The sequence below is a fragment of the Folsomia candida genome, unplaced genomic scaffold, assembly GCF_002217175.1.
Source record: "Folsomia candida strain VU population unplaced genomic scaffold, ASM221717v1 Fcan01_Sc002, whole genome shotgun sequence".
NCBI lineage: Eukaryota > Metazoa > Arthropoda > Collembola > Entomobryomorpha > Isotomidae > Folsomia > Folsomia candida.
The window spans coordinates 2,261,844-2,285,911 of record NW_019091194.1 but is presented as its reverse complement, the minus strand read 5'-3'; the positions used below and the strand labels follow the sequence as shown (position 1 = coordinate 2,285,911).

The 24,068-nt window shown below is 37.8% G+C and overlaps 3 protein-coding genes across 7 annotated transcripts; 1 reads left to right on the top strand and 2 right to left on the bottom strand.

Moving 5' to 3' along the window:
- Positions 1-589: 589 nt before the first annotated feature.
- LOC110844125 (putative deoxyribonuclease TATDN1) lies at positions 590-2,391 on the bottom strand. Of its 2 annotated transcripts, none has more exons than XM_022090255.2 (7): positions 1,984-2,391; positions 1,734-1,913; positions 1,467-1,659; positions 1,163-1,372; positions 981-1,085; positions 813-908; positions 590-737 (listed from the first exon to the last, which is right to left on the bottom strand). In XM_022090255.2, exons 2-7 carry the CDS (start codon positions 1,885-1,887, stop codon positions 641-643), a joined length of 855 nt encoding a protein of 284 aa, XP_021945947.1. In that variant the 5' UTR covers positions 1,888-1,913; positions 1,984-2,391; the 3' UTR covers positions 590-640. The 2 variants fall into 2 exon arrangements, with proteins under 2 accessions (XP_021945947.1, XP_021945946.1); XM_022090254.2 differs by having other exon boundaries at positions 2,028-2,391.
- Positions 2,392-2,409: 18 nt separating this feature from the next.
- On the top strand, positions 2,410-22,176 carry LOC110843342 (apoptosis-resistant E3 ubiquitin protein ligase 1). Of its 4 annotated transcripts, none has more exons than XR_004833849.1 (17): positions 2,410-3,184; positions 11,308-11,644; positions 11,711-11,806; positions 11,901-12,016; positions 13,101-13,294; positions 13,774-14,175; positions 14,259-14,500; positions 14,565-14,829; positions 14,911-15,052; positions 15,134-15,255; positions 15,335-15,583; positions 19,899-20,025; positions 20,094-20,203; positions 20,272-20,460; positions 20,529-20,712; positions 20,785-21,080; positions 21,561-22,176. XR_004833849.1 is itself a non-coding variant. In XM_022089302.2 (16 exons), exons 1-16 carry the CDS (start codon positions 2,851-2,853, stop codon positions 20,964-20,966), a joined length of 3,291 nt encoding a protein of 1,096 aa, XP_021944994.1. In that variant the 5' UTR covers positions 2,410-2,850; the 3' UTR covers positions 20,967-21,209. The 4 variants fall into 4 exon arrangements, 2 of the variants coding, with proteins under 2 accessions (XP_021944994.1, XP_021944995.1); XR_002547397.2 differs by having other exon boundaries at positions 20,785-21,137; XM_022089302.2 differs by lacking the exon at positions 21,561-22,176 and having other exon boundaries at positions 20,785-21,209.
- On the bottom strand, positions 21,991-24,065 carry LOC118434238. Its single transcript, XM_035847177.1, has 4 exons — positions 23,575-24,065; positions 22,915-23,513; positions 22,695-22,842; positions 21,991-22,622 (listed from the first exon to the last, which is right to left on the bottom strand). Exons 1-4 carry the CDS (start codon positions 23,656-23,658, stop codon positions 22,218-22,220), a joined length of 1,236 nt encoding a protein of 411 aa, XP_035703070.1. The 5' UTR covers positions 23,659-24,065; the 3' UTR covers positions 21,991-22,217.
- Positions 24,066-24,068: the final 3 nt, after the last annotated feature.

The following is a 24,068-nucleotide window of genomic DNA, read 5'->3' as shown; positions in this document are numbered from 1 at the left end:
ATGCATGCAAATTCATTTTTTTCATATGTACATGCATGATATTGCCTTCACTAATGAAAATATGTTATATAACTATTTTATAGTAATTTTTTTTTAATTAACAAAAGATTTGAGTCATTTATATTACTCAAATGGGTGTAACGTCATGGGTGTAAAGAAATTCGTGTAAAATTCTCACATCGAACCAAATCCTTCTCCGAGTATTCTGCCCACGTCGTTCCCATCAAGCTCAAGATTGCCTATGATAGAATGTGACAGATTACAGATTGAGATGCTTTAGTATGTCAAATTATCTAATTGATTGATCGGCACTTACCAAAATCAAGGAACAAGATTGAATTATCATCATTACTCGATTAGAAGATGAGAATAGGCAAAATTAAATAATTTTGAGGACTACCGTTACTGTTACACTGTAGATTACAATATGCCAAATGCTTCTGAATCAGAATTTCATCATGGAATGTGAATTATGCAATAAATGTGAATGCGACGACCTTTCTATTCAATAACGAGAAACAAAAGACGCTCGAAGGTAAAATGCATGAAACAATGCTACGGGTTAAAGAAACATGATTGCATATAGGACTTTTTAACAATAGAAAATTAGTCATGTTGTTTTATTTCAAAAAATGAAGTTTTAAGAAAATAATTTTAGTGTATTTTCGTAAACTTTACTCGCCAAATCTGCAGGGTCCATGTCTCCTTTTATATGAGCCACTATTTCTAATATGTTTCTGAAATTTCATGTAATCGGTTATACATTATCATTAATTTATGTTTAAATAAATTATTTAATTAATTTGACTTACAAAATTGTATGTGGTTCATTTCTAGTCTTGTACATCATATTTTCATCATAGTTCTTTTTAACTGCTGGAAACTTGGTTTTGACAAAGCTTGAAGAGCTTAAAAAAATAGGAAATGAAAAAATATTTGCCGTAAAATGATGAGACGTTCAAATTAAATGTTCTCCTTACAAATGAGATGGTCTAATCCCACACCATGGGGCATCAGTCTCAAAAAGTATGCGTTCCACTGGAATTTCTTTAACTACTTTGCAGTTTTCTTCTGTTTTCAAAGAACTAATAAAAAACGAAGAATTAATCATTCAGAGTACTTAAGTATTTTATAATACTAAATTTTCTAAAGATCTATGTACCATCCATTAAGGCCAATATGCAGTCCGAGCTGAACAAAGTTTTTCATTTCCTCTTCACTTCCGTCAAACGAGTGAACCACACCCCCTCGAGGAAACGAAGACAAATTTTGAGAAAGGATTTCATGCAAATCAGTCGCTGCTGCTCGGCAATGGAGAAACAAGGGAAGATTAGTATAAGGACCGAGTTGTTCTAGTTGGAGACGGAAGTACCTGCAGCAAGAAAAAAAATCAATCAGCTTTTCATCAAAACTCATCTCCACAAAGGGAAGATTCCACCGGAAATGAAAAATTCCTGCATACGTACTTTTTCTGAGTTTCCACGTCACAAAATTTCGTCCGTTCATAATCCAGGCCGAATTCGCCCAAGGCCACAATTTTATCTATATTCGAATCAAATTCTTGCTTCAGATTTTGAATATACTCTGATGGGGTTGGAAATTCCGTGTCGAATTCAGAGCAACGTGTAGGATGGACGCCGACAGTTGTATAGAGACGATCTGGCATAAATGTAGTTAATTAATGCGTTTTGAATAATCATGTATGTCTTATATCCTTAGTTGATCAAACTAACCATTAGTGTTTGCCAATTTCAATGAATTTCTGACATCAGAAAGATTTCCAGCAGTTATGAAAATCTTTTCCAGTCCCACATTCCAAGCTCTTGATAACACTTTATCTATGTCTGGCTCATGTTTTTTGCTCCCGTTGTACATTCCAGAGTACATATCGTCGGTAAGGTTAGCTCCAATGTCTTATATGTAAGGAACAATTCAATTTATAAATAGTTATGCGAATTCAAATATGAAATGTTATATGCATACCAAATTATCTGCATAAACATGCAATTTTATTCATGAATCAATACCGATAAACTTCATCTTTCCTAAACCTCCCTCGACCCCGACCCCAGTGGAACTCATTTTTGTAAGGTTCTGCAGCAAATTTAGGCCAAAAAACGTCGAAAATGTGATGAGCCGGCTTTTGTTAGTTTCGAAATTGGATATTTTTGCAGAAATAGGACAATAATGTTTGGTAAACTTTTTTAATAACCCAAGAATATAGGATAAACTCATTTAATTAGAGTCAGTCAGTATATACTTAATTTTGTCTTTTTTTATAAAAACCAGGCAAAATTGGCAATCAATTTGCAAAAACACAAATTGCGAATACAGAATAGTTTGGTATCACATCATCTGTCCAACTGCCCCATATCCTCGCGCTGCCAAAATATTTTGACTCCGAATCTCAACAATAAATCTCAACATTTTAAACTTTATTTTTTCAGAGAGTTTCTCTTCTCTTCCATGAATTTACTTTAAAATCGATAGCAATTAACTAATTGTTTCTCCAAAACTGAGCGTGCTTCTAATTACAATTAATTAGTGTGATCAAGAAAGGCGAAGTATACGTATATGCCTTATACGCAATAATTAAGTATCTAAACTTCCTACAGTCAGTATTTACATCAATTCCATGTTTATGTATTATCAAACTGGTTTGAATTGAACTGAAATTCAAAGTATTACACCTGTTCTTCCAAAAAAGTAACAACGGTGCTTCATGATAAGAAATAAAAATCAAGATGTAATCCAAAAGTAACTTTCTCTCGTCGAAACTAACTAAAAGTGCCAAGAGGAAGTCTTCACCATTAATTAAATCATTAACCAAATGTCGTCATCTCCATAACCATGTCGACTTTTTCGCCATCCCGATCTCCACGACGGACTGGTCATCGACATCATCTCACCCACGTCCAGTCATCCCCATCCCTCTTATCGTCCCCCTCCGTTAACTCGTCTTCCCCCCTCCTGACAGACTTGGTTGGGGTGTGGTTAAGCATCAAATGGGTCGTAGTCGCACTCGTGATAAGCACAGTTTCTGTGTACGCCTTCCATTTCGTGGCCAGTTTCATTTCTCCCGATGAAAAGGACCTTGCCAAAAAGGATTTCACGCCGGAAACAAAGATCTGGCTGGAAGAAAATGATCTGATTGAAGCTTGCGGAGACCAACTTAAATCTTTGGGTAAGCAATTTATCTAGTTTCAGATGCATGTATACCCCATTCCAGTCCATAATTACTAGATTTGATTTAAGAATTTAATAACAACTCTCATTTCATATTTATATTCTATTCAAAATAACAGAGTTGCCAAATTATAGGTTATTTTGATCATCATCATCTCGCTCCACCAAAGTTTGACAAAAACTAATAAGTATGACCTTCTACTTTCCCTCTAACTTTCTTCTTTACTTTGATGCAAAATGATCGCACGAATTGGTTGCTCTACTCGCATTATTATTTCGTGTTTTGCCTTCGTTACTGTAAACGAGCACCTTAAAAATCAACATTACTCGAACCAAAGACGGATCAAAGTCAAAGAAATTAAAATGTACATGAAAGGATTGACAAACATGGCTCATCGTCAATCTTCTTGCCTACCAAATTTATCTATAAGTAGGCAGAGATTCTCTCTCTACTAGAGAATAATAATCATCATAAAAATAATAATGTACGTAGGTTGATAAAAAAGAAAACTTTTTAAAAACATCTTCTTCTTGTTAGCCAAACTTTTTCCTTCCAGATACATAATATTATTTAGAATGGGATGAAAAGTTGACTGTTTGATACATCACATAATAAGATTGCTTCTCCAAGAAGAAACGTAAGACGGCGACTTATGTATTTACCTAAAAAGTATAGGCGGAGGATCAAATCAAGGTCAAGTCTACTTTACGATTCCGTCCCTCTCTCTCTCCACTTTCTCCAAGTTTTACTACTTCTCTCCTACCACCAAGAATAAGAAAAAGTAAAGTAACAAATTGAACTGGGTAATATGATATCGATACTTTTACTTAGGAAAGGATTTAGCAAAGTTGGGATGACTTTGTTCAACTCTAGTGAAAAGCTGATTTGTAAAAGATTATGAATTTTATTAAATCAATAATCAGCAGAGAGAGAGAGTCCTTTGTAAACATGAAACACATGCCGTGCAAGGAGGAAAACTTGTAAGGTAAATATGTAGGCAGGCTAATTTGAAGGGGACACATTCTGTCCTCCTAAAAAGATGGGAATAGTATATCTAGCTGCATGCGTTTAGTAACACAAGGGAGGAGAGAAAGGAGACCCAATTTTCCCCATCGATTTCTCCTTCACAAAATTCTGCTCACTCTTCTTCTTTTTCCTCCCTTACTTACTTTCTCCTGTCCCATTGCCACCAAAACTAGACCAAAATTTCCACTCTTTTTAAGCCACAGTAAACCTCCTCCACCCATCCAATATTATGAGATAGAAGGAAAGAAGGTGAGTGAGGTGAGATCCTAACGACTTTCTCCGCTTTTTTAGTCTTATTCATCTCTCTCTGCCTCTTTTGATTCTTTTTTCTCTACTTTCACATACATCCAAGGGTCTTTATAGTTTGGAATGAAAATAGATCTTCTCTCTCCTTTTCCCTGGAGGGGACAATATTATTGTATGCAGTCTTCTGTATCCATACATTCGTATGTATGTCGAGTAGTGTCGAGGGGGGATGTGGTGTGTAAGTGAATATTATGTATGTCTGATGGCCTTGCGTTTCTTTTGGATGAATTCATTTCATTCAAAATCTCCCCAGAAGAAGAAGAAAAAAGGCAGGGGACATATTGTAAGACAAGGAACAAATGTATAAAGACCATGTAAGTAAAGGAAAACCTACTTCGATTACCCATTCCTCTGATAAGCTAAACATCACTGGCTTCGCTACCAGTTTCTCTGCCTGCTTTCTCTTTTCGGGTCCCGTGACTTCGTTCAACTTTCTCAATGCAATATTCGATCATGATGGTGCTGGTGGTGGTGGTAGGGTGAGCATTGCGGAGAAATGGGAGAAATCCCCTACGTACATATGTACGTACTACCCTTCCTCTCTCTCTCTCGGAAATAGCTACTAGAATTCGTTGCAATATAAATGTTGTTGAATTGCTGCGGAATCATTGATGTGATTTTTATGTGTTTTTATTTATCAAGAAAGAAAGCAGAGAGGAGAAAGTGAAACTAATATTATAGGATTTTCCAAATTCTACTATTTGGCTAGGACTTTCTCTCATCCTTGATCGTACATAGAAGAAACAGGATTAAAAATGCATGTATGTATCGGGTTGATTGCATTTCAGCCGACTTCTCGATGCGCTGGGCGTATTGTGGGCAGCAGTGGATTGGATGCAGCAGCCAGAATAAATACCCTGTTGTCCTTCTGTAGGTGTATGTATTCGCAATTCAAATTATATTCACCGTGTGTTGCTGATGTAGATTTTTTATTCCATTTCATTCCACCCATGTGTCCTGGATGATTAGTATCATATCATTTGCAGGACTAGGTCGCTGCTGCCTACATACCCACCGTCCCACCCACCTACCTACCTACATTTCAAGGGTAATCGCTGGCTGGAGTTCATTTACTGTTAGAAGAGGATGGATGGATGGGGAAAGTGTGGGTTCTGTTGGGTAAAAGTGTGATGGAGAACGAGTACGTAGCTATTGGGTCATAAGTTTCCCTTTGCTTTCCTCTGGCTGGCATTATTTCTTCTCACAGCAAGTTTCCTGCTCCTAGTTTTGAGTGAAAGTCTTCGGATCGAGAGAAAGTCGAGAGAAGAGATGAGCAGTAGCAGCAGCAGTGCTTGGGTAGAGGTGAGAAAGTTTCGAGAGAAAGCCCGCAGTACGACTTCTGCTTCCGACGATGGTTAAGGGCCCACCACCACACTCGCACTTTCACCACGTTCAACCTCTTCATGTAGAATGTACCACTGCCTCTGCTGCACTGGCTGCTACATAATTTACTTGGTAGTTTATTCTTGCATGAGTGTAAAAATCGTGGTGTAATCGATGTGCAGATACGTCATTTATTGTTGCCCTGCCTGTCCATCCCTAATTTTACGCAGTGAAACTTCAAGTTTTTTAGTGAAAGTGGAAGACGAGTGTTTTGCATTTTTGCATACATATTACTAATAAGTGGACGGATTGAGTCAGGCACGTGACCACTCGTAAAACCAGGTTGTTTGTAGAATCGTCCCGTTGCGTAATAAACTAAAGAAACAAGTGAAAACATAAAAGTGTTCGTTCTCGTGGTACGATGACGTAAACTAATAATATCTGAGTGTAGTATGAAAAGGGTCGTCCCATTCTTGTGGGGTTAAAATTAGACTAGAGAAATAATGAAATATGTTTCTTTACCATCGGTCACTATTTATTATTGCCAAATTCGAAGCTGCCGAATTATCCTAGATAAAGAAACGACGAGCAATTTTGCCTATTTTTATTGCATGGGTGACTTTTGTGGTGGTGGTGCGTGTTGAAAGATACTCTTTGATCAATGGAGTAAGGGCGAGACATGATTTTTTGTGACACGTATACAATTTTTGGACTAAAAAGATATATAGATGACGAAAAAGTGGTGGGTGGTGGTGGTGGTGATAGTATAGATTTCAAGGATATTATCCTACAAGTCCAAGCAAGTGCCAAGAACTCGGCTCTCTTATTATCATTGTCTTCTCTTCTCACATTAAGTAAAAGTGATATCAAAAAGTACGACGACTACATGTGACACGTCCAAAGACCGAGTAACCAAACCACCCACTAAGAGAATTGTGTCTCATTTTCATATACAGAGACAGAGTGAAAGTCTTCCCAATGACGTAAAAAAATGTGCCTTGATCATGATAAATATCTGCATCTGTCTCATTCATCTAGAACTGGAGAATTAAGGATACGGTGATAAATCGTTAGAGATTTTTGGGCGCAGAATAATAATAAAAGGTGGTGGTGGTGGTAGGATGCTACGTAAGAGATGAAATTGAATTTATGTATGTACATACCATGTAGAACCCGACAAGGACACAGATTAGCTTACTTCATGGAGGATCAGATGAGCAAAATGTAATGTGTTGGCCTGAAATCAAATTAAAGTCTAAATTACAAGAAAGGCACGAAATGTAATGCTCTCAAACCTTTCACGGGGCAAGGGGAAAGTAAAGTAGAGCAAGATAAAATACACACTCGACCACGGCCACGACCACTTTCTTATTATTCCTGTCTCTCCTTGGTCTCTCCGTGTCCTTCCACTTAATTTCTCTTGTCCACTCGAATTAAACTCGTCTTTTGAGGTGAAACTGAGACCACTTTTATTGAAATTGAGAAAGACGAGGAGATTAAGACTACTTTTACTTGTTTGATCTTCGGGACTGGAATTAATTAAGAGCATTTTTTTCCTGGGAGAGATTCTGTATTTTACTTTCTCCACGATTTTATGATCCATGCCATGGTTTGATAACTCTAATTGTCATTATCAATTTACTTACTTAGTAAGTACAGTACTCTTGGGTCGTTCTTATATTAAATCTTCATCGCCCACCAACAAAAATTAGGCCCACTTTTTCCTTCCATTAGATTAACCAATATCGATATTTACGTAGGTAGTCAACCTTGCTTGCTGGTGGTGGACTCTGGACCAGACCGGACCACGCGATCCAATCCAGTATCGTATCGTGATCGAGATACATATAGTTTTGGCCAGCTTTTTTTTCACCGAGTGAAAATAATTATATTGCACACATCTAATACAGCCAGACCCACTCGGCCAGTAAATGTAGTCTTCCATGTCATGGCATTGATTTACAGTCGGTTTTTTACCAGGTAACGTCCCATGTCGATGGAGAGAAAGTAGGGCTCGGTTCAGGTTCAGCAGTTCTGTTCAGTTCTCAGGTGCCATATTTTATACTTCTCGCTTTCTCTGGTTCATTTATTGATTCTTCATTGATTGGAAAATGAATTGTGACAATGTATGTACGACGAGTTATTTAGTCGCCTCGGGTTTGGTGGTGCAGTGTCTTTAATATTTTAACTCATTATTATTCTCTCCCCTCTCCAGGTTACTTACTTGTTACTCGGTCTCACTCACCTTCGCAATTTCATTTCCATAATATAATAAAAATTAATGGGTATTATACGACACGCAGCGAGTTAATGTTCAAATACCATGTGTATCATTTTCATTCCTCCTGTAATTTTTGTCACTCATCGTTAATCGACTAAATACTAGCGAGCAGGGCGGCTGGGTAATGCATTTTTAATATGTTTTACTTAGTAAGTGTAGAGGTGTGACACGAACGAACAAGGGTTTAATTGAACAATGTGTATGTATGTATGTTGCCCCATATTTTCCTAGTTAGTTATGGGTCTTCATCTCGATATACCACTAAAAACTTGATAGATACACATGAGACAGATGCAGATATATCAAATCTGCAATTGTAATTAAATTTTGTTGTACATGATCTGCTGCTGCCATGAATATATGTGTATACTTAATTAATTTATGCGTTTCATCCCGATCGTTGTGTCGGTGGTGGTGAAATTCTTTGGGAAGATAAGTACATAAATTTGATCGGGATTTTGGACGCAACCAATTAATAATACTTGAAATTGTACAACAACAGGACAATATTTTGTTTCTTGCGTAACGGATAATAATACTCTTTGTTGTGGTGGTGGTGCTGGTGGAGTAATCGACTTGAAAAGAAGTGATTTTTTATTACATATTTATTCAGATGAACAGTTTGTGAGTTCCGTGTTCATTTTGCTACGTATAATAGTTGTTGAAACGTACATAAGTAAGTAAGTAAGCGACGGTGATGGTTGGTTAAAATTGGACATGAAATAAGAGAAAATATCATATATTTGTCTCTCGGTTAGTATTATCATCAAGGGAAAATGTACTGTGACGTTATCAGGAAAATTCGCCAATTTAGTGGTGGTGGTGGTGGTGCTTGGACAGACAGAGAAACCAGCACTCAGTCATTGATGATGGAAATCTCATTATGTAAAGTGAAAGTGATGCAAGTAGTTTAAGCCAACCACGAACCAACTCTGGGAAAGTGACTCTCGTCGAGAGAGAGAGAAAGAGGACTAAATACATTAAACTGCTAATATTACTGCCTCCCCATTTCCACTCTTGTTCAGCAGCTTCCTCGTCTGCCAAAACGAGAACGACGTCTCCGACGACCAAGACCAACCAATTCCAATGTGGGACGACTTTTGGCAAAGTTGACGACGAAGGGAGGGCGAGAGTGTATCCGACCAAGTAATGATAGGGGTCCGACCTGTCGGGACACATGGTTTGTTCTCTCTTTTACTTGGATTCTAATCCTATTTTAAGTGTTTAGCCACTTAGGAGAGCATGCCCTTGAGCTGACCCTTTCAATTATGACCGCGATACCATAAAGGTTAAAGAGGCGGATCCATTCATTTAATAAACCGTGTTTCATTACTCTGAAAAGCCGTAAAACCCGGGCATCCCTTCATCGATCGCAAACAAACAAACACAGTTATTAAGTATTATTATTCTACCTCTAAACTTTCGTATTTAGTTATCCTCAAAATTCAAAATGACGCAGGGAACAGCAGAAGAAAGAAAGAAAGGGAGAAAAACCAACTTGAAAATGTTTTCGAGTTAAGCAGACTGTGTAAACATAGTCGAGTAGTAAACATACTCGAGTAGCAATTCATCCAAAAATCCGAGCATGTTGTTTTGCGAGCATTAAACCAAGCACGAAATCTCGAGTCCATTTCTTGTTCTCTCTAGATACTTTTTACTTACATACGATTCACCATCCGGTCGTGAATTCGTGATGCTCATTTCCATTTCGCTGCGTTTCCTTCCACTACCTACCTCACGTGGGCTCATTTTATCCATTTCCATTCCACCTGAAATGGGATTCAACTAGTTTGCTTGGTTGGTGTCCGTGGCGTCCACTTAACAAAAACTTTGCAAAAAAGTTATTACGTCATCCCCCCATTAAAAACATATTTAAGACAAATGTATGTATACCTAATTTCATGCATGAATTGCATGTTAAGTTCATCATCCACACGGACCCAGTCACACTAAATTATATTACTTAGCTTAAAAAAATGATATTGATAATTACCTACTTACTCTTCATTTTCCGTGGTTTGGTTGCATTGCATCTGATTCTTCTTTCTATTCAAATAGTTGTGCTGAAAAAGCGAAAATATGTACGAGACGATTCGCATATGCAGCCAGGACATGACATTTATTAAATAAATAGTTGGCTCATCAACTGATAGACTACTGGAAGAGTTGTAAAGGAAGGAAGGTTACTAACTGCCTGATAACTTTTGCACAGAGTTTATTTATTTGCAAATGCGAATTTGCGAATCGCAATACGGCACAGTACACATATTAGTACACGTACACAGCAGTTTGTCCTCTCTTTTTCTTGCCCGTATACATAATCGCATCCATCCCATTCATTACTTATAATGATGCTGGCCTGGCACTACTTTATTACTTGGATCCATTGCATACATACATATTTACTACTTACATGCACGTAATTAAGATTGCACACAGAGAGAAGAACTTCCCTGTGTGCCCTGACTGCATGGTTATTATTACATGTTTGTATATAGCTGAATTAGGTGTCTTCTTCTAAGAAAGAGGAGCCACATATTCGACATATTACTTACAGTAGTAGCATTGGCCTTAACATTAATTATTACTTTTTTTTCATCTGTTTACACCAATCTGTTCTCCTTCTCCTTGGCCGTGTGAAATATGCATTAGTTGTGTTGTTCTGCTGGTTAAAACACCATCATCATCATCATCATTGAGATTGACTCTTATTAAGCAAGTGTAAATTACTTGCTCGTGTTGTTTTGTTGGGTGGTTTGTTCGGTTCATTGAATGAGAACAATTATATTTGTTCATAATACGGGAGGAGGACGCAATTGTACGTACATGAATACATTGGACTGAAAAAAATTGAGGAGAGATTTGCGTTGTAACTTTTTGGTCAGTCATTTAATAAGTGAGTAACAAAAGTAGTTTTGGAGAGGATTATTGTTTTATGTGAGAGTCGTGGAGGAACACAAAGAAAATGTGTTTTTTGTTGTCAGGAGTATGGAGAAGAACATGCAATGCGTATAATATCCCTATTTATTGCATGTTTGTTATAGCCCATATTTTACGTGAATGAGTTTTAGTCGAGTGGAGTGAGGCGTTTAAGACGGTGTAATACTTTCCCGAACCAAAGTACATTTTTCCTGTTGTTTTTGGTTCGTTCGCTAATGATTGCATTTGTTTTTGCAAATTGCAGGTGTGGTGACGTTAGTGTCCATTGTCCAACTGAACCATTTAACCCATGAGTTTGGGCTAAAGTTGCAATTATCTGAACCCACTGCTGGACAAGCAGTTCGCGACGTGGAGGAAGGAGAAGACCAACCACAGGACTCATCCTCTTCCACGACGAGGGTAGAGGAAGAAGATACATCTCAAATAGTACAATCACCCACTGCGGAAGAGTTGTCTCTCGTAAATCTCAATTTGCCTCAGAAGGATAAAGAGAGACTTAAACGGGCTGCCCACATTTTGAGACAGAGATTGATTCTGAGGCTCTGGCTGGATGACCACGGCTTGCTGGAATATGCAGCAAAGTAAGTTTTACATATTTATCACTGGTTGGTGAAAGCATATGCGTAACGAGGTCTTCTCTTTTATAGATTTAACAGTCTCGGGGTAAACTCCATAGAAGACGCGTACTGGTTCGAGGACGTCGTCCGGCTAGAGGAATCCATCGGCGAGAAGATTGTACCCATGTGCGTTTAATGGTTTAAATCTTGACATTAAGTTAATTTATCTACTGAATGAACCGTGACACTAAACGATCTTATAATAATGTATAATTTACAGGTGGAATGTTGCCCGAATTTCTTTGCCATCTGGTCTCGCAGGATTGGAAAGTTTAAAATCCAGGTTGTGGAATCGCATCCTAACTTTAGACCAACAATCCATTTGGAACACGTGGGGTAAGTTTTGGAAAGGACATTAATTGTGCATGGCGTGGAATTGTGTATGATTTATTTATGCATTGCCCAAACATGTTGCAAGTTGTTTAATGCAGACTGTGACTAATCAAATGGGACAATAATGCATATATACTTACATAAAAATGATATGGATATTTGAGACCACTTTCTTATCGGAATTTTGCAGCCACATATGCACATATGCACATTCTGTTTTGTTAACGATTATGACGATGATGATTATTAACAACACAAACACAGAATTCCTAGTATCTCAACTCGTGTGTGCCCTTTGTTTATCTTCCTGTGTATATAAATTCTGTTGAATTGCGTTGAGAGTGGTCTCAATGATATATCCATATTTTTGACGCAGCAGGAGCAAGAGAGATAATTATTGTTTGACACTATGCATGTCGTGTCCTCAGAGGATTGAGTTTCGTTGACAGTTTATTGAATTTGAGATTATTACAGTTTATAGAGTTGATTTGTTTACCAAAAAATGAAATCTGAGGATGTCTTATCACCACCCATCCAGTGAATCTGAATCAAGCTTAACAACCTCGCGTAGTTAGTCATTAGTAGTAAAATTTTATTAATGTCCATGTTTACCCGGAAGAGTTGGGAGGGTTGACACTATAATAATACCATACAAAATATCTATTGAGTTATATGTACATACGTACATATTGCAGGTTTCAAGCCCCCAGCGAACTTTTAACTACCAGACTCTTGCTGTAGTTAGACTTGTTATCGAAATTAACCAAAACGTCATTAATAAGAAAAAAGTTATGATAGAAAAATTAGTAATTTTTCCTTAATGACAGATTAACATCATTCCTCACTTGTGTCCTGATTTGAGACTTTGAGCAATTTTTGTTGTTTTTAAGACTTTGAAAGTTTGATCATTCATGCAAATCTTGCAAGTTTTCGGGTCTTTACACCCTAGCCAATCTTGACTCAAGGTTTGTTTTAGTAGACTATATATAGTGAATTATTTGACAGTTTGTGGGTCTTGCTGTTTGTTGTTGTTCCTGTTGAAACTTGGATAGAATGTTAATATAAAATTGATTTTGAAACCGTGCAGGGACCATGTTGTTGGTTACTTTAAGCGTCAGTGGATTTGGAGCCGTAGCCTCGTACTTTCCGCAAGTGGTGGATGCAAAACAAGCAATATTGCAGTACGTTTCTGGAAAATTTAATCTGGCAAATAACTGCAAAGTCCAGTTCGATTGGGCAGATCCAATCCAAGTTGGTCAAACTGTCAGTTTCAGTATTCGGGTAAGTTAGTTTTTCTTGCTGTACAAATTCATTCTGTTGTTTGTGATGAGAAAAAAAAGTTGTTGGGAAAAATGAGACCATGGGGAAATTAATGCATTGCACTGTTACGTGGGTTAACAAGACGAGATTTGTAGATTCTTCATGATCAAGAGAGTTAGTTCAACGTTGGTGAATGTGATACATACGAAATTGCCAACTGGCCCTGTAGTTCCTTGAGTAGAAGAAAGATACATTTATGAATATTCAGTAGTGGTCTCAGAGGTTCATGCGTTATTACATGGGAAAATTGAATCCATAAAACTTTCCAAGGTTTTTATTGGCATTTTCAAACTTGAAGTGGATAACTTTTTCGTGTACATAAAAGTTTGATAATACTCAAAGTGGATTTGATTCCAGGCGGATTTCCAACGAATGTCAAATGTCACCCACATTTTGCATTTATATGAAATGTAAGATTTTTTACAAACTTTTGTTTTCAGTTTTATCAACGAGGCGGAAGACCATACCCGATCTGCGATAGAGACAATGTGCTCATTGAAGTCAAGAAGGATTCGCAAAAGGTTGCAGTCGTTACAGAATTTGGAGGCAAGGATCCTTTGGATGCCAACCTTGTCGTGGTAAAGTTTTCTGTGCGACAATCTGGTCAGTATGGGATTCATATCATGGTGGAAAATAGTCACGTCAAAGGGTCGCCATTTACGAAAACGTTCCTCCCTTCCGCCATCGACCCGCACAAAACGCTATTTCTTAAACAAACTTCCACCGTGGTGTGCGTAACGGGTCAAGTGCACAAATTAATCGTCGAACCTAGAGATGGATATGGAAATTTGTGCAGAGTTCAAGATTTTTGTTTGGATCTGTTCCGATTTGGTGCAGAACAGGTACATATAACGATATTTACTTCTTATTTCTATAATCTAGGTGTGCAAGTATGTAAATATACATGTGAAAATTACTTTATTAGATTGATGACAACATGGAAAGCCAAGATTATCAAAACTGTTCCGTCCAATTCAGTCATGATTCCGGATATTCCTCCACAACTGGCACTGTGACCACGACGGCCACATCCAAAACGGATATTCCATCCCCAATTTTACTCTGTAGAGGGTCAGCATCCTCTTCTGCTTCATCAGAGACGGAACCTGGAAGGATTTCTTTGCAGATTAAATTTCCAGATCAAGGTGTTTTCAGAGGGATGCTCAGGTATTCTAAATATACTTGAATTTCTACATTTCCAACGGATTAATTGAACATATTTATTATTTAGGTATGATAACAAACCTGTGCAGAATGGGAAATTCGAAATTGTGGTTTTAAATTCTAACGAGGCTGCCGCAGTGCAGAAGAATGTTGTAGCAAAAAGTAGTGGTGCGTATTACGAAGGAAAATTATTAGCTGTTGGTAGTGAGGTTCAGACTAAGACTAGAAAAGTGTACCTATCCATCACTTCGAAACAGCTCACGATCAAGGAATATTTTTTAAGAGTACTTCCCATTAGAGTGGCCACGTTTCGACTTACGCCAAATACAAAGGTACAAATTCATACAAATAATCAAAATATTTATCTTTACATACGTTTTAAAATCTATAATCTAAATAAAAACAAATTGCAGCTCCAATTTTTAATGACCAATAATCAGCACGGTCTGCCCACAATTCTCATTGATGATGGGTCGCAACCAACAATTAAAGTCGCGGTGAAGGATGCAAAAATAATTGTAGCCACATTTACACACTTTCTTCTTAGGAATATTGGTAATTTGGATTGGAGATTAATGTATTTACTAATCTTATGCGGCATTGAGTAAATAATAATCAATCAACACAAAATTGCAGGTGGGTCTGAGACGTTTCAAGATAAACAGGAACACTTTTTCAAAGAGCTGCGAGAGTTTCATCGCAAGCATCCTAGAGATAAATTGTGTCTCAAGATTACGCGTGAAAATATTATTGAAAGTGTAAGTTATTTTATTCCAACTTGTAGATAAAAACATTGCATTGCTATGTGTCTTACTAATTTGTGCAATATTTAACTAGACCTGGAAAGCTACCAAGAGTTTCTCTGCTCACGATTTTTGCCGAAATTTTGAAATAAGTTTCGTCGGAGAACAAGGCATCGACTGGGGAGGCCTTCGTCGCGAGTGGTTCGAACAGTGCTGTGCTCGTATGTTCGAAGCAGGAAATCCTGTTGGAATGTTTGCCGAACTTGGAGATTCGAGACTTACTCATCCTAATCCGAATTCAAGGTGGAAAGCTAAGCATTACGAAATGGCTGGGAAAATAATTGTGAGACAAATTTCTCAATTGGAAATTGTTCTAATTCAAATTAATTGCACAATACATTGACAAAAATTCAAACTTAATACAATTTCATCATTATCAGCGGGATTCGAGGCAATGAAAAGTGATTTGTTTTTGCTATGCTGGTTTCATAAGGCATGTGTAACTTAGGAAGAAGAAAAATACATTATGTAGTCTAATTTATCCAACAATTGGACCCCTGGCCTAACCCAGGGATGACTCTTTGTTTTATATAAGCAGGCTTGATTCCAAAGGGGATCTTGCAGATGTCATCAAAAGTGGCGTGTGGCGGTGGGTGTGGCTGTTCATCTTCGTGTAGTTCAGAAAAAATCCAGATTTTATTTCTCGCCAACTGTCTTGCCTGTTCCTCTAATTTCCCATTCTCATCCAAATGTTGGACTTCTGGGGAGCTGAGAATGAATTTAGGCTTATCTGGGTGTAGCTGATTCCACTCGTCCGCGTAACACTGTTGGAAGAAGGATAAGTAGTATTAAAATAAATCCAACAGTTGGAATAAAGATTGAAATATAAAATTACCAAAAGAAAAGCCTCTCCAAAGTGAGCAGAGTACTGATTTAAGCATTGTTGTGCGAGAACCTCGTGACATTGGCTTTTCGGCTCGCTTGTGAGGATATACACTGGGGAGTGTGGGTCCGAAAAATGGTCTGGTCTGCACGTGATCTGACCATTTTCACGTATTGAATTCCACTGACCCACGTAGATCAACATGTCAAAATTTGGGTTGCATAAATTTTCAAGGGTCAGGGGTCCAGTTTTTGGAGAGACTACAAGAATGTAGAACACATACGTGCCAGGGATTGTGAGATTATTTAAAGTTTGATATTTGCCATTGTGCTTGGCCACTATTTCATAGGTCTGGTTGTACAAGTCGGCTGTAGGGTGTTTTGAATGGCTCCTGTTCTTGTTTAGCACCTTGATCAAACTTTGATTCGGCGGATTCTTCCAATTATTGGACCCCTGGCCTAACCCAGGGATGACTCTTGATTTAATGTAGCTTGTTTTGATGCCAAATGGGATTTTGCAGAGGTCATCAAATCTGGCGTGTTGTGGTGGGTGTGGTTGTCCATCATCTTCAAGTGCAGAAAAGATCCAAATCCCATCACGTGCCATCTTTCTAGCTTTTTCTTCCAAAACGCCATCCTCATCCAAGTGTTGGACCTCTGGAGAGGTCATAATGAACTTTGGCTTGTCTGGACTCTTCTGATTCCATTCGTCCGCATAATACTGTTGGAAGAAGGATGATTAAATTTAGATAATTAATAAAATAAATCCAACAGTTGGAATACAGATTGAAAATATAAAATTACCAAAAGAAAAGCTTCGCCAAAGTGTGCAGCAAACTGATTTAGGCACTGCTGTGCCAGTACCTCGTTGCACTGGTTGTTGGGGTTACTAGTGAGGACATAAATTGGGGAGTCTGACTGATAAAAATGAGTTGGTCGGCACGTGATCTCACCACATGCATTTCTCGAATTCCACTGACCGACGTATATCGAGAGGTCGGACTTGGGGTTGCATAAATTTTGAAGGGTAAGGGGTCCAACTTTTGGAGAGATTACAAGAATGTAAAACACATATTGATTTGGGGTATTCATTCTTCGGTCAGTGATACAAAAAATTTTTTTCTCTATCCTTTCTGGATTTCTATCATGATTTTTAGTGTTATTTGAAATTGCCTTTCTCCAGTGATTTGGAAAGTCTTATTTAAGGAACGAATTTGTCCCATTATTCTGTTTAGTAGAAAATCCACCATTCCTAACCCAGTAGACTTCTTTCTTGACCTGATAGTCCACCAAATCACACAACCACAGAAACTTGTTGTAGTGATTGTTGAAAAATCCGGTGGTTGTAACTGACAGCCAATCTCTGAAGATAACACGATTGATGTGTTGGATTGGGTCGTGTGAATACTGAAAAGATATATAAATAAAAGTTAATTACTAAAACTAATTCCAATTGTTGGACCACTATTTACATGGGGAAAATGTTTATTGTCAACTTACCAAGTCCGGTAACACTATCTGTCGGGTAGTGGTGATTTTCACGAGGCCTTTATACTTCTTCTTAACACATCTTTTATCAATGCTTTCAAAATCCAAAAATACAATGGCTGGACCAGGAGTGAAGAAGCTATTGTTAATAATTTCCCGAGAGTCGTCGTCATCATCGTCCACGTAGTAGTCGTCCAATTGTTGGAACAGATCAAAGTCCAGAATCCCGACTCCTCCCTGACTGGTCCACAGCTTCAAAGAATTTATTTTCTCTTCGATATCTTCTCCCTCCCACAAGTCATGAAGTAAAGGTCGCTGGTCGGGGTCGACAGTTTCAAACACCTTCTGAATTTCATCTGACCACCTTTGTCTCTTGAGAAGGGGACAGAGGATAAGAATTGTCCTAAGTTCCGGTCGCCGCTCGTTTTTCAGTACTGCCTGGGCGAACGCTGCGACTTGTGTCTCTCTTCCAGGTCCCTGTAAAATATACCAACAATCTTCTTCCAAGTCCAACTTTTGGAAATGTGCATAATAAATTACAAATTACTTACCACGAGATAGTCTGAACTGAACACGTCAGAATTATATCGTTGTTCGAATCCCCCAAAACAAGTTCCATACATGAACTTTATGCCACGAAAGTGATGAGGGAGGAGCTCCGCCACTATGCATGGGTTAATTTCAACAACTCTTCCAGAAATTGGATCATCCTCCAAAATTAGACGTGTAACTACTCCATCCTCGATATGAGCGTCATTCTCGAAGAATCCAACAATCTGAAAAAGTTATAAATTAAATTTGATGCTTCATCTTTCAAATTATTTCAAATACTTACCTCGTTGCGCTTCTTCACAATCCACTCCTCCCACTCCTTCTCAGTCTCGTCATCGGCATTGAGGTGGGAATCTTCCGTCTTCTTGACTAGACAAGTGTCATGGTCGTCGTCGTCATCATCGTCGTCATCCGTATAGCTCAGTGGTCGACTTTGCTTTTTCGGTGGTGGAACTATTATTCATACATTCAATTGGTCATTAATTTAATATTGATTATTTATCAGTATTATCCAACTATTGGAAATTTGATAAGCAAACTCACCTTCCGCCGACACCTCCTGCTGATGGTGGCGACCAGCGCGGCCGGGTGAGCCATCAACTTTTTCTACGGCTGAAGCAGAGGCACGTTGAGAAGGTCGAGAATGACTAAGTTCTGCTACTATGTTCTCCTGCCATAAATAGTTAAAGTTTATGAAAAACAATGACAATAAACTCCAAATGTTGGAAACAATCTAATATAATTTAGTGGTGAACCTGTGAGGCTTTTATCGCGGAGGGAACAAAGCAGGTTGCGGACCCAGAAAGTAGACAAAGTGGACCACCAACACGGGATGACGACGATACATCTCGCTCCGGACCTGATGGTGAAGAGGGGAAATTATTAATTAGTTATTATTGTCCAATTGTTGGAAAACTGCACATTAGTTTACCTAGTTTAACGCAGTCGTCGACGTCACTCCGATTCTCCTTATCGCCTAAAGTTGATGAGTCAGTGGTCATGGAGGCGAGGGGTACACGTTGGGCTAAAGTTGGGACAAATTTAATTGCTAAATTTACTTCATACCGAGTAGGCAGTTAATACATATCCAACTATTGGAACAAAAATGAGACACTAACCTCTACACTGTTCCATATATTCGTCGATCGTGAAATATCGTTTTCCTTGAAATTCGAAACTCAACTCTAGAAACAAAACACAAAATGGTTAATCTACAAATAATTAATAAAATTCGTTAATCTTAAAATAATAGCTTACCCAAGTCTCCTTCATCCAACTCATCTCTGTTTGAAGTCATTATACCAAATCTGCAAGTAAGACGGAACGAGACGGAATGAGAAATGTTGCGAAAAAATGAGAAAAAATGAGAAATGAGAAATATCCAACTATTGGAATTGAAAATAAATAATTACCTCTTGTCACCCAGCACAGGGTGTAGTAGTGGGGTGGGGTTTGAAAATGTAGACGGTTTTTTAAGTATTGACTTTAAAACAATTGATTACAACAAAAATTTCCCGAGAGCGAAAATCTCGTCTCAGTCCCGGACTCTCACTACGTTTGCTTGTCCGTATGCCACAACATGTCTCATCTCAGCAGACAAGTTGAACACAACACCGCCACCACCACCACCAGTCAACCTGTCAGTCCGTCTCGCACTCGCTTGTTTGTCAGTTCACGTGTTGTCATCTCTTTTAAAAATATGTAAAATTTCATATTTTAATATTTTCATTTAATAGGGCAAATGTCTTTACGAAAGCAGCCTAGGATCTGCCTACCGACAAATGGTCAAAGCCAAATTAAGTCGTTCATTCTTAGCTCAACTGATTGGACTTCGAGTCAGTTACAAGTATTTTGAACAAGATGGTGAGTTAATTTAGAAGTTTGAAATATTTTATGAGTATTTTTAAATGAAGAGTAAATATTTCCTGCAGATCCTGAATTGTACCTTCGGAAAGTGAAATTTATTTTGGAAAATGACGTGGATGGGATGGAATTGACTTTCTCAGAAGAAGAATATGATCCAATGGGGAAACTGATTAAGGTAGTTGTACTTAATAATATTAGCAATTGACAATTTCATTAAAATCATTATCTTTCATTTTATGGCAGACTGTTGATCTCGTGCCGGATGGTTCCAAAATCATAGTAACAAATGAAAACAAGCGTGAATATTTGAACGCCTTGGCGCAGTATAGACTTGCTACGAAAGCAAAGCCTCAGGTTGACGCATTTCTCAAGGGTCTCAACGAAGTCGTACCTGATGAACTGCTCAGTATTTTTGATGAGAATGAACTCGAGGTAAGGTCTTTCGTTGCTCTAATATTATTTGCGACGTATATTTACCAGAGTTTTTATGCATTTTATAGTTACTCATGTGCGGAACAAGTGAGTATAGCGTTACAGAGCTTCGGGAGCATCACGTCGTTTCTGGCGCAACTGGAGATTTCCGCAAAGTTCTTGATTGGTTTTGGACCGCTGTTGCCAATATGACGGAAGAAGAAAAGGCACGCCTCTTGCAATTTACGACTGGGTGTTCTCAACTTCCTCCCGGTATAGTCATGATACTGTTGTAATTACGCTGAGAGTATCTTTAATAACGGATTTTTTTGCTTGCACATACAGGTGGATTCAGAGAACTTTCACCACTGTTTCAAATCACGCCAGCACCAACGTTCGGAAATTTACCCACTGCCCACACATGTTTCTCCCAATTGTGTCTCCCTGATTATGAGAACTATGAAAGCTTCGAGAAAGCACTCAGAATCGCAATTAATGAAGGTTCCGAAGGGTTTGGACTTATTTAATCGTTTGACATTTTGTTTCTTGACCAGTTACACAGAGCAGAACAAAGGAAAGAATGTATCTCAGAAATACAAAAATTTAACTATTTAGTTACCAAACAATTAAGTATGAACAAAGTCAGTGAATGCAGATACTTATTACATAAATATTGTCGTTATTAGATATTATGAAGGGTGCTACATAACAGATTGAGCGTACTCACGTCAACCTTCGCATATCTCGCATATCTCGCAAATTGAGCATAGCAACATAACTTGCGAAGTTTTGCGAGATATGCGAGATTTCGCAAAAACTTTGCTGGAAAACCATGGGATTTTTGTTCGCAAATTTACCCAGCAATCGAGCATGTCCTTATTTCGCAAAATTATTTCGCAAAGTAATTCTGCAAGAGAAATTACAGAAATCCATGGAAACAATACCAAAATAGGTGTTTTTCAGTAGATTTGCGAGATAAGAGAGTTTTGCGAAGTCATATTTTGCTAATCCCCTCACGACAGAAATATTTTGATCTTCGCAAGTTTGCTAAATGAGTTGCGATGCGAAATAAGAAGTTGTCGTGAGTACGCCCATTATATATATATACATACATTACATAGATACATATATTTATCTCAAGAAAAAGAAACAAAACTATGTGCTTTTGCAATCACACAACGTTAATGAAGTGCTTGAGAAGAATAGAATTATATTAAATTGACGAGTCATTCCTATATACATACAACCTTTTTCAAAATAATAATGTTAATTTTGAACTGAAGAAAAGCTTAAGAACGCTGATGTATTCAACCAATCGAAATCTAATTATATATGTATTAATGATGATAGTCAAAGAGCTATTTAGGTATATAACTGACACTATAAAACTTGTCTCCACTTTATAGTTTAAAATGCACCACCACTTAAAAAATATGATTGTATGTACAATTTCTTGGACTTATAATGAGATATATTTACTTAGCTTAATTTAATTTAGTTATACAGTACTCGCAATTGCCGTTTAATATTGTGATTGATTAGTAACTCTTCTTTGGTTGTGCATGACTGATTATATATTTGTAGAAAACCCCGCATCGTAGAAAAGTCCAAAGATTTACTAATCTTTAAAACAATATATATAACCTTTTATAACATATAACGATAAATAACCAGAAGAACAAATTATATAATGATATATGTCTACTACCAGTCTACCTGAATAAATGGTGAAAAATATAATTTTGTGATGCGTAAAAAAACAATTGCCGTATTAATCATCACGTCAACTGAAGTTCGGAATCGGTCCTCCTCTTTAGACAAAATCTTCTCCCCTTGATCACCATGTAGAGCGAAAGTATACCCCCGACTAGTAAAAATGTGCATAAAATTGCTCCCAGGATCGAAACTGCCAGCTTTAATTTTGTCCCGTATTCCTTCATCGCCTTAAGTTTCTCAAGATTAAAGACGCAATCTTCATCTCGTCGGGGAGGCGTTGGTGGAATGATGCTCACCGTTTGTAGCACGACTCGTACAATTCCCTTCTCATGTTCTTCATCCTTTGCGGAAAGGATGCTTTCCACTTGAAATATTTGGAGCGGAGAAAGCAGAACTTCCTCTTCGCCAGAGTAAATTGAATGGATCCCGATGTAAGCGCCGTCTCGGAAGGTGTGGTTTCGCTCAGCCTGTGTAAAAAAAATCATAAAAAATTTGCGAATCTACTTAGTTTCTGTATGAATTTATTTATTTGTTTGTACATGAATCTCAAAAACGGTGGCCCCACTCCCCCAAGAGAATCCGTTCGCTACGTTTGGATTCATCGAGGTGGAGATAAAATGCTGAAATGCAAGCCTTTGACCAAGTTTCAATGCGAATGTGCGTGATACACCGCGATACAGAACGCCGCTGTGAAATATTAGACAGAAATTATGCAAATCCATTTTTTTACGTATTTATATAAAATTGATATGCACTTACCTTGTCCTATTACTACTAGTAGAATAATTACTCGTCAACCGTTCAATTTCCGGTCCCAAATGCTCTATCGCCAATTCCAACAGCTTAAAAAAACTCTTGTATTCATAATTGTCAATGTCCAAACCGGAACAGAGGGCTCGCGTCTTATCATTAAAGTCAGAATAGATGTACGGCCCAGAGTACGCAATAAGGGCGATGTGATACTCTTCAGGAGCGTTTAAGATAACCGATGAATTTGCAAAGGCTGCAAAAATCTGAGATTTTTTTGACTCGTTATACATTCTCGTCGCGTGTTCCCATCCTTCCCGATAATACGTCAAGTTCGTGTTAAACTCGAACTGTTGAAGTACTCGCAATTCTGTCATGTTTGACGTCGTTTGGTTGAGAAGATGTTGGAGACGAAGGGTAACGAAATCCGTGTGCTCCAGAATGATTTCTTCCGGAGTGCTGACAAACTTGTGGCGTTCTTCTTCTTCGACGGATTCCGTGGTTGATGACAAGATGTCGTAAATTGAGACGGGGTCGGTTTCATTGTGAGAGTAAAGCGTAGCTTCAGTAGTAGAGATGGAAGTCGTGAAGTTGGTTTCCTCGTGTAAATTCTGTAATTATACGTAATTACTTAATAATTAGTGATAATTTTTAATTGATTATTTTGCATACTTCTTCCGTAACAAATGTTGCTGATGTCTGTCCAATTAAAGTGGGTAGGATAAAAACAGTTATGGTCAAGGTTAATCGTTGCATTTTCCCAATATTATTTTTATTGAGAAACTGATACACATTAATAAAACCAGATATTTTTTTATTGCTCCATTTTCCAACTGATTCTCAAAATTCATCTGCATATCGTCCAAATGATATATAAATATGTAGTTTTGTCATGAAACCTATGAAACCTACGTGCTACTTGTGTGTCTGAATATAAAGGATGGAATTGAATAAACCGGAAACTCGTGGAAAATAGCGTGCCACTTGTCAAACTATTTGCATGCCGCATTTATTGGTATATTTTTATTTTGCAGGTTGCCTATTTTTTAGGTGATTGATGGGATGATGCGGTATGTATGCTGGCAATATTTTAAAATTCTAATTTTATCGTGTTTTTCCTGCGTTGTGGTTTGACATTGGCGAGTCAAACAAAACACTTGTGGAAA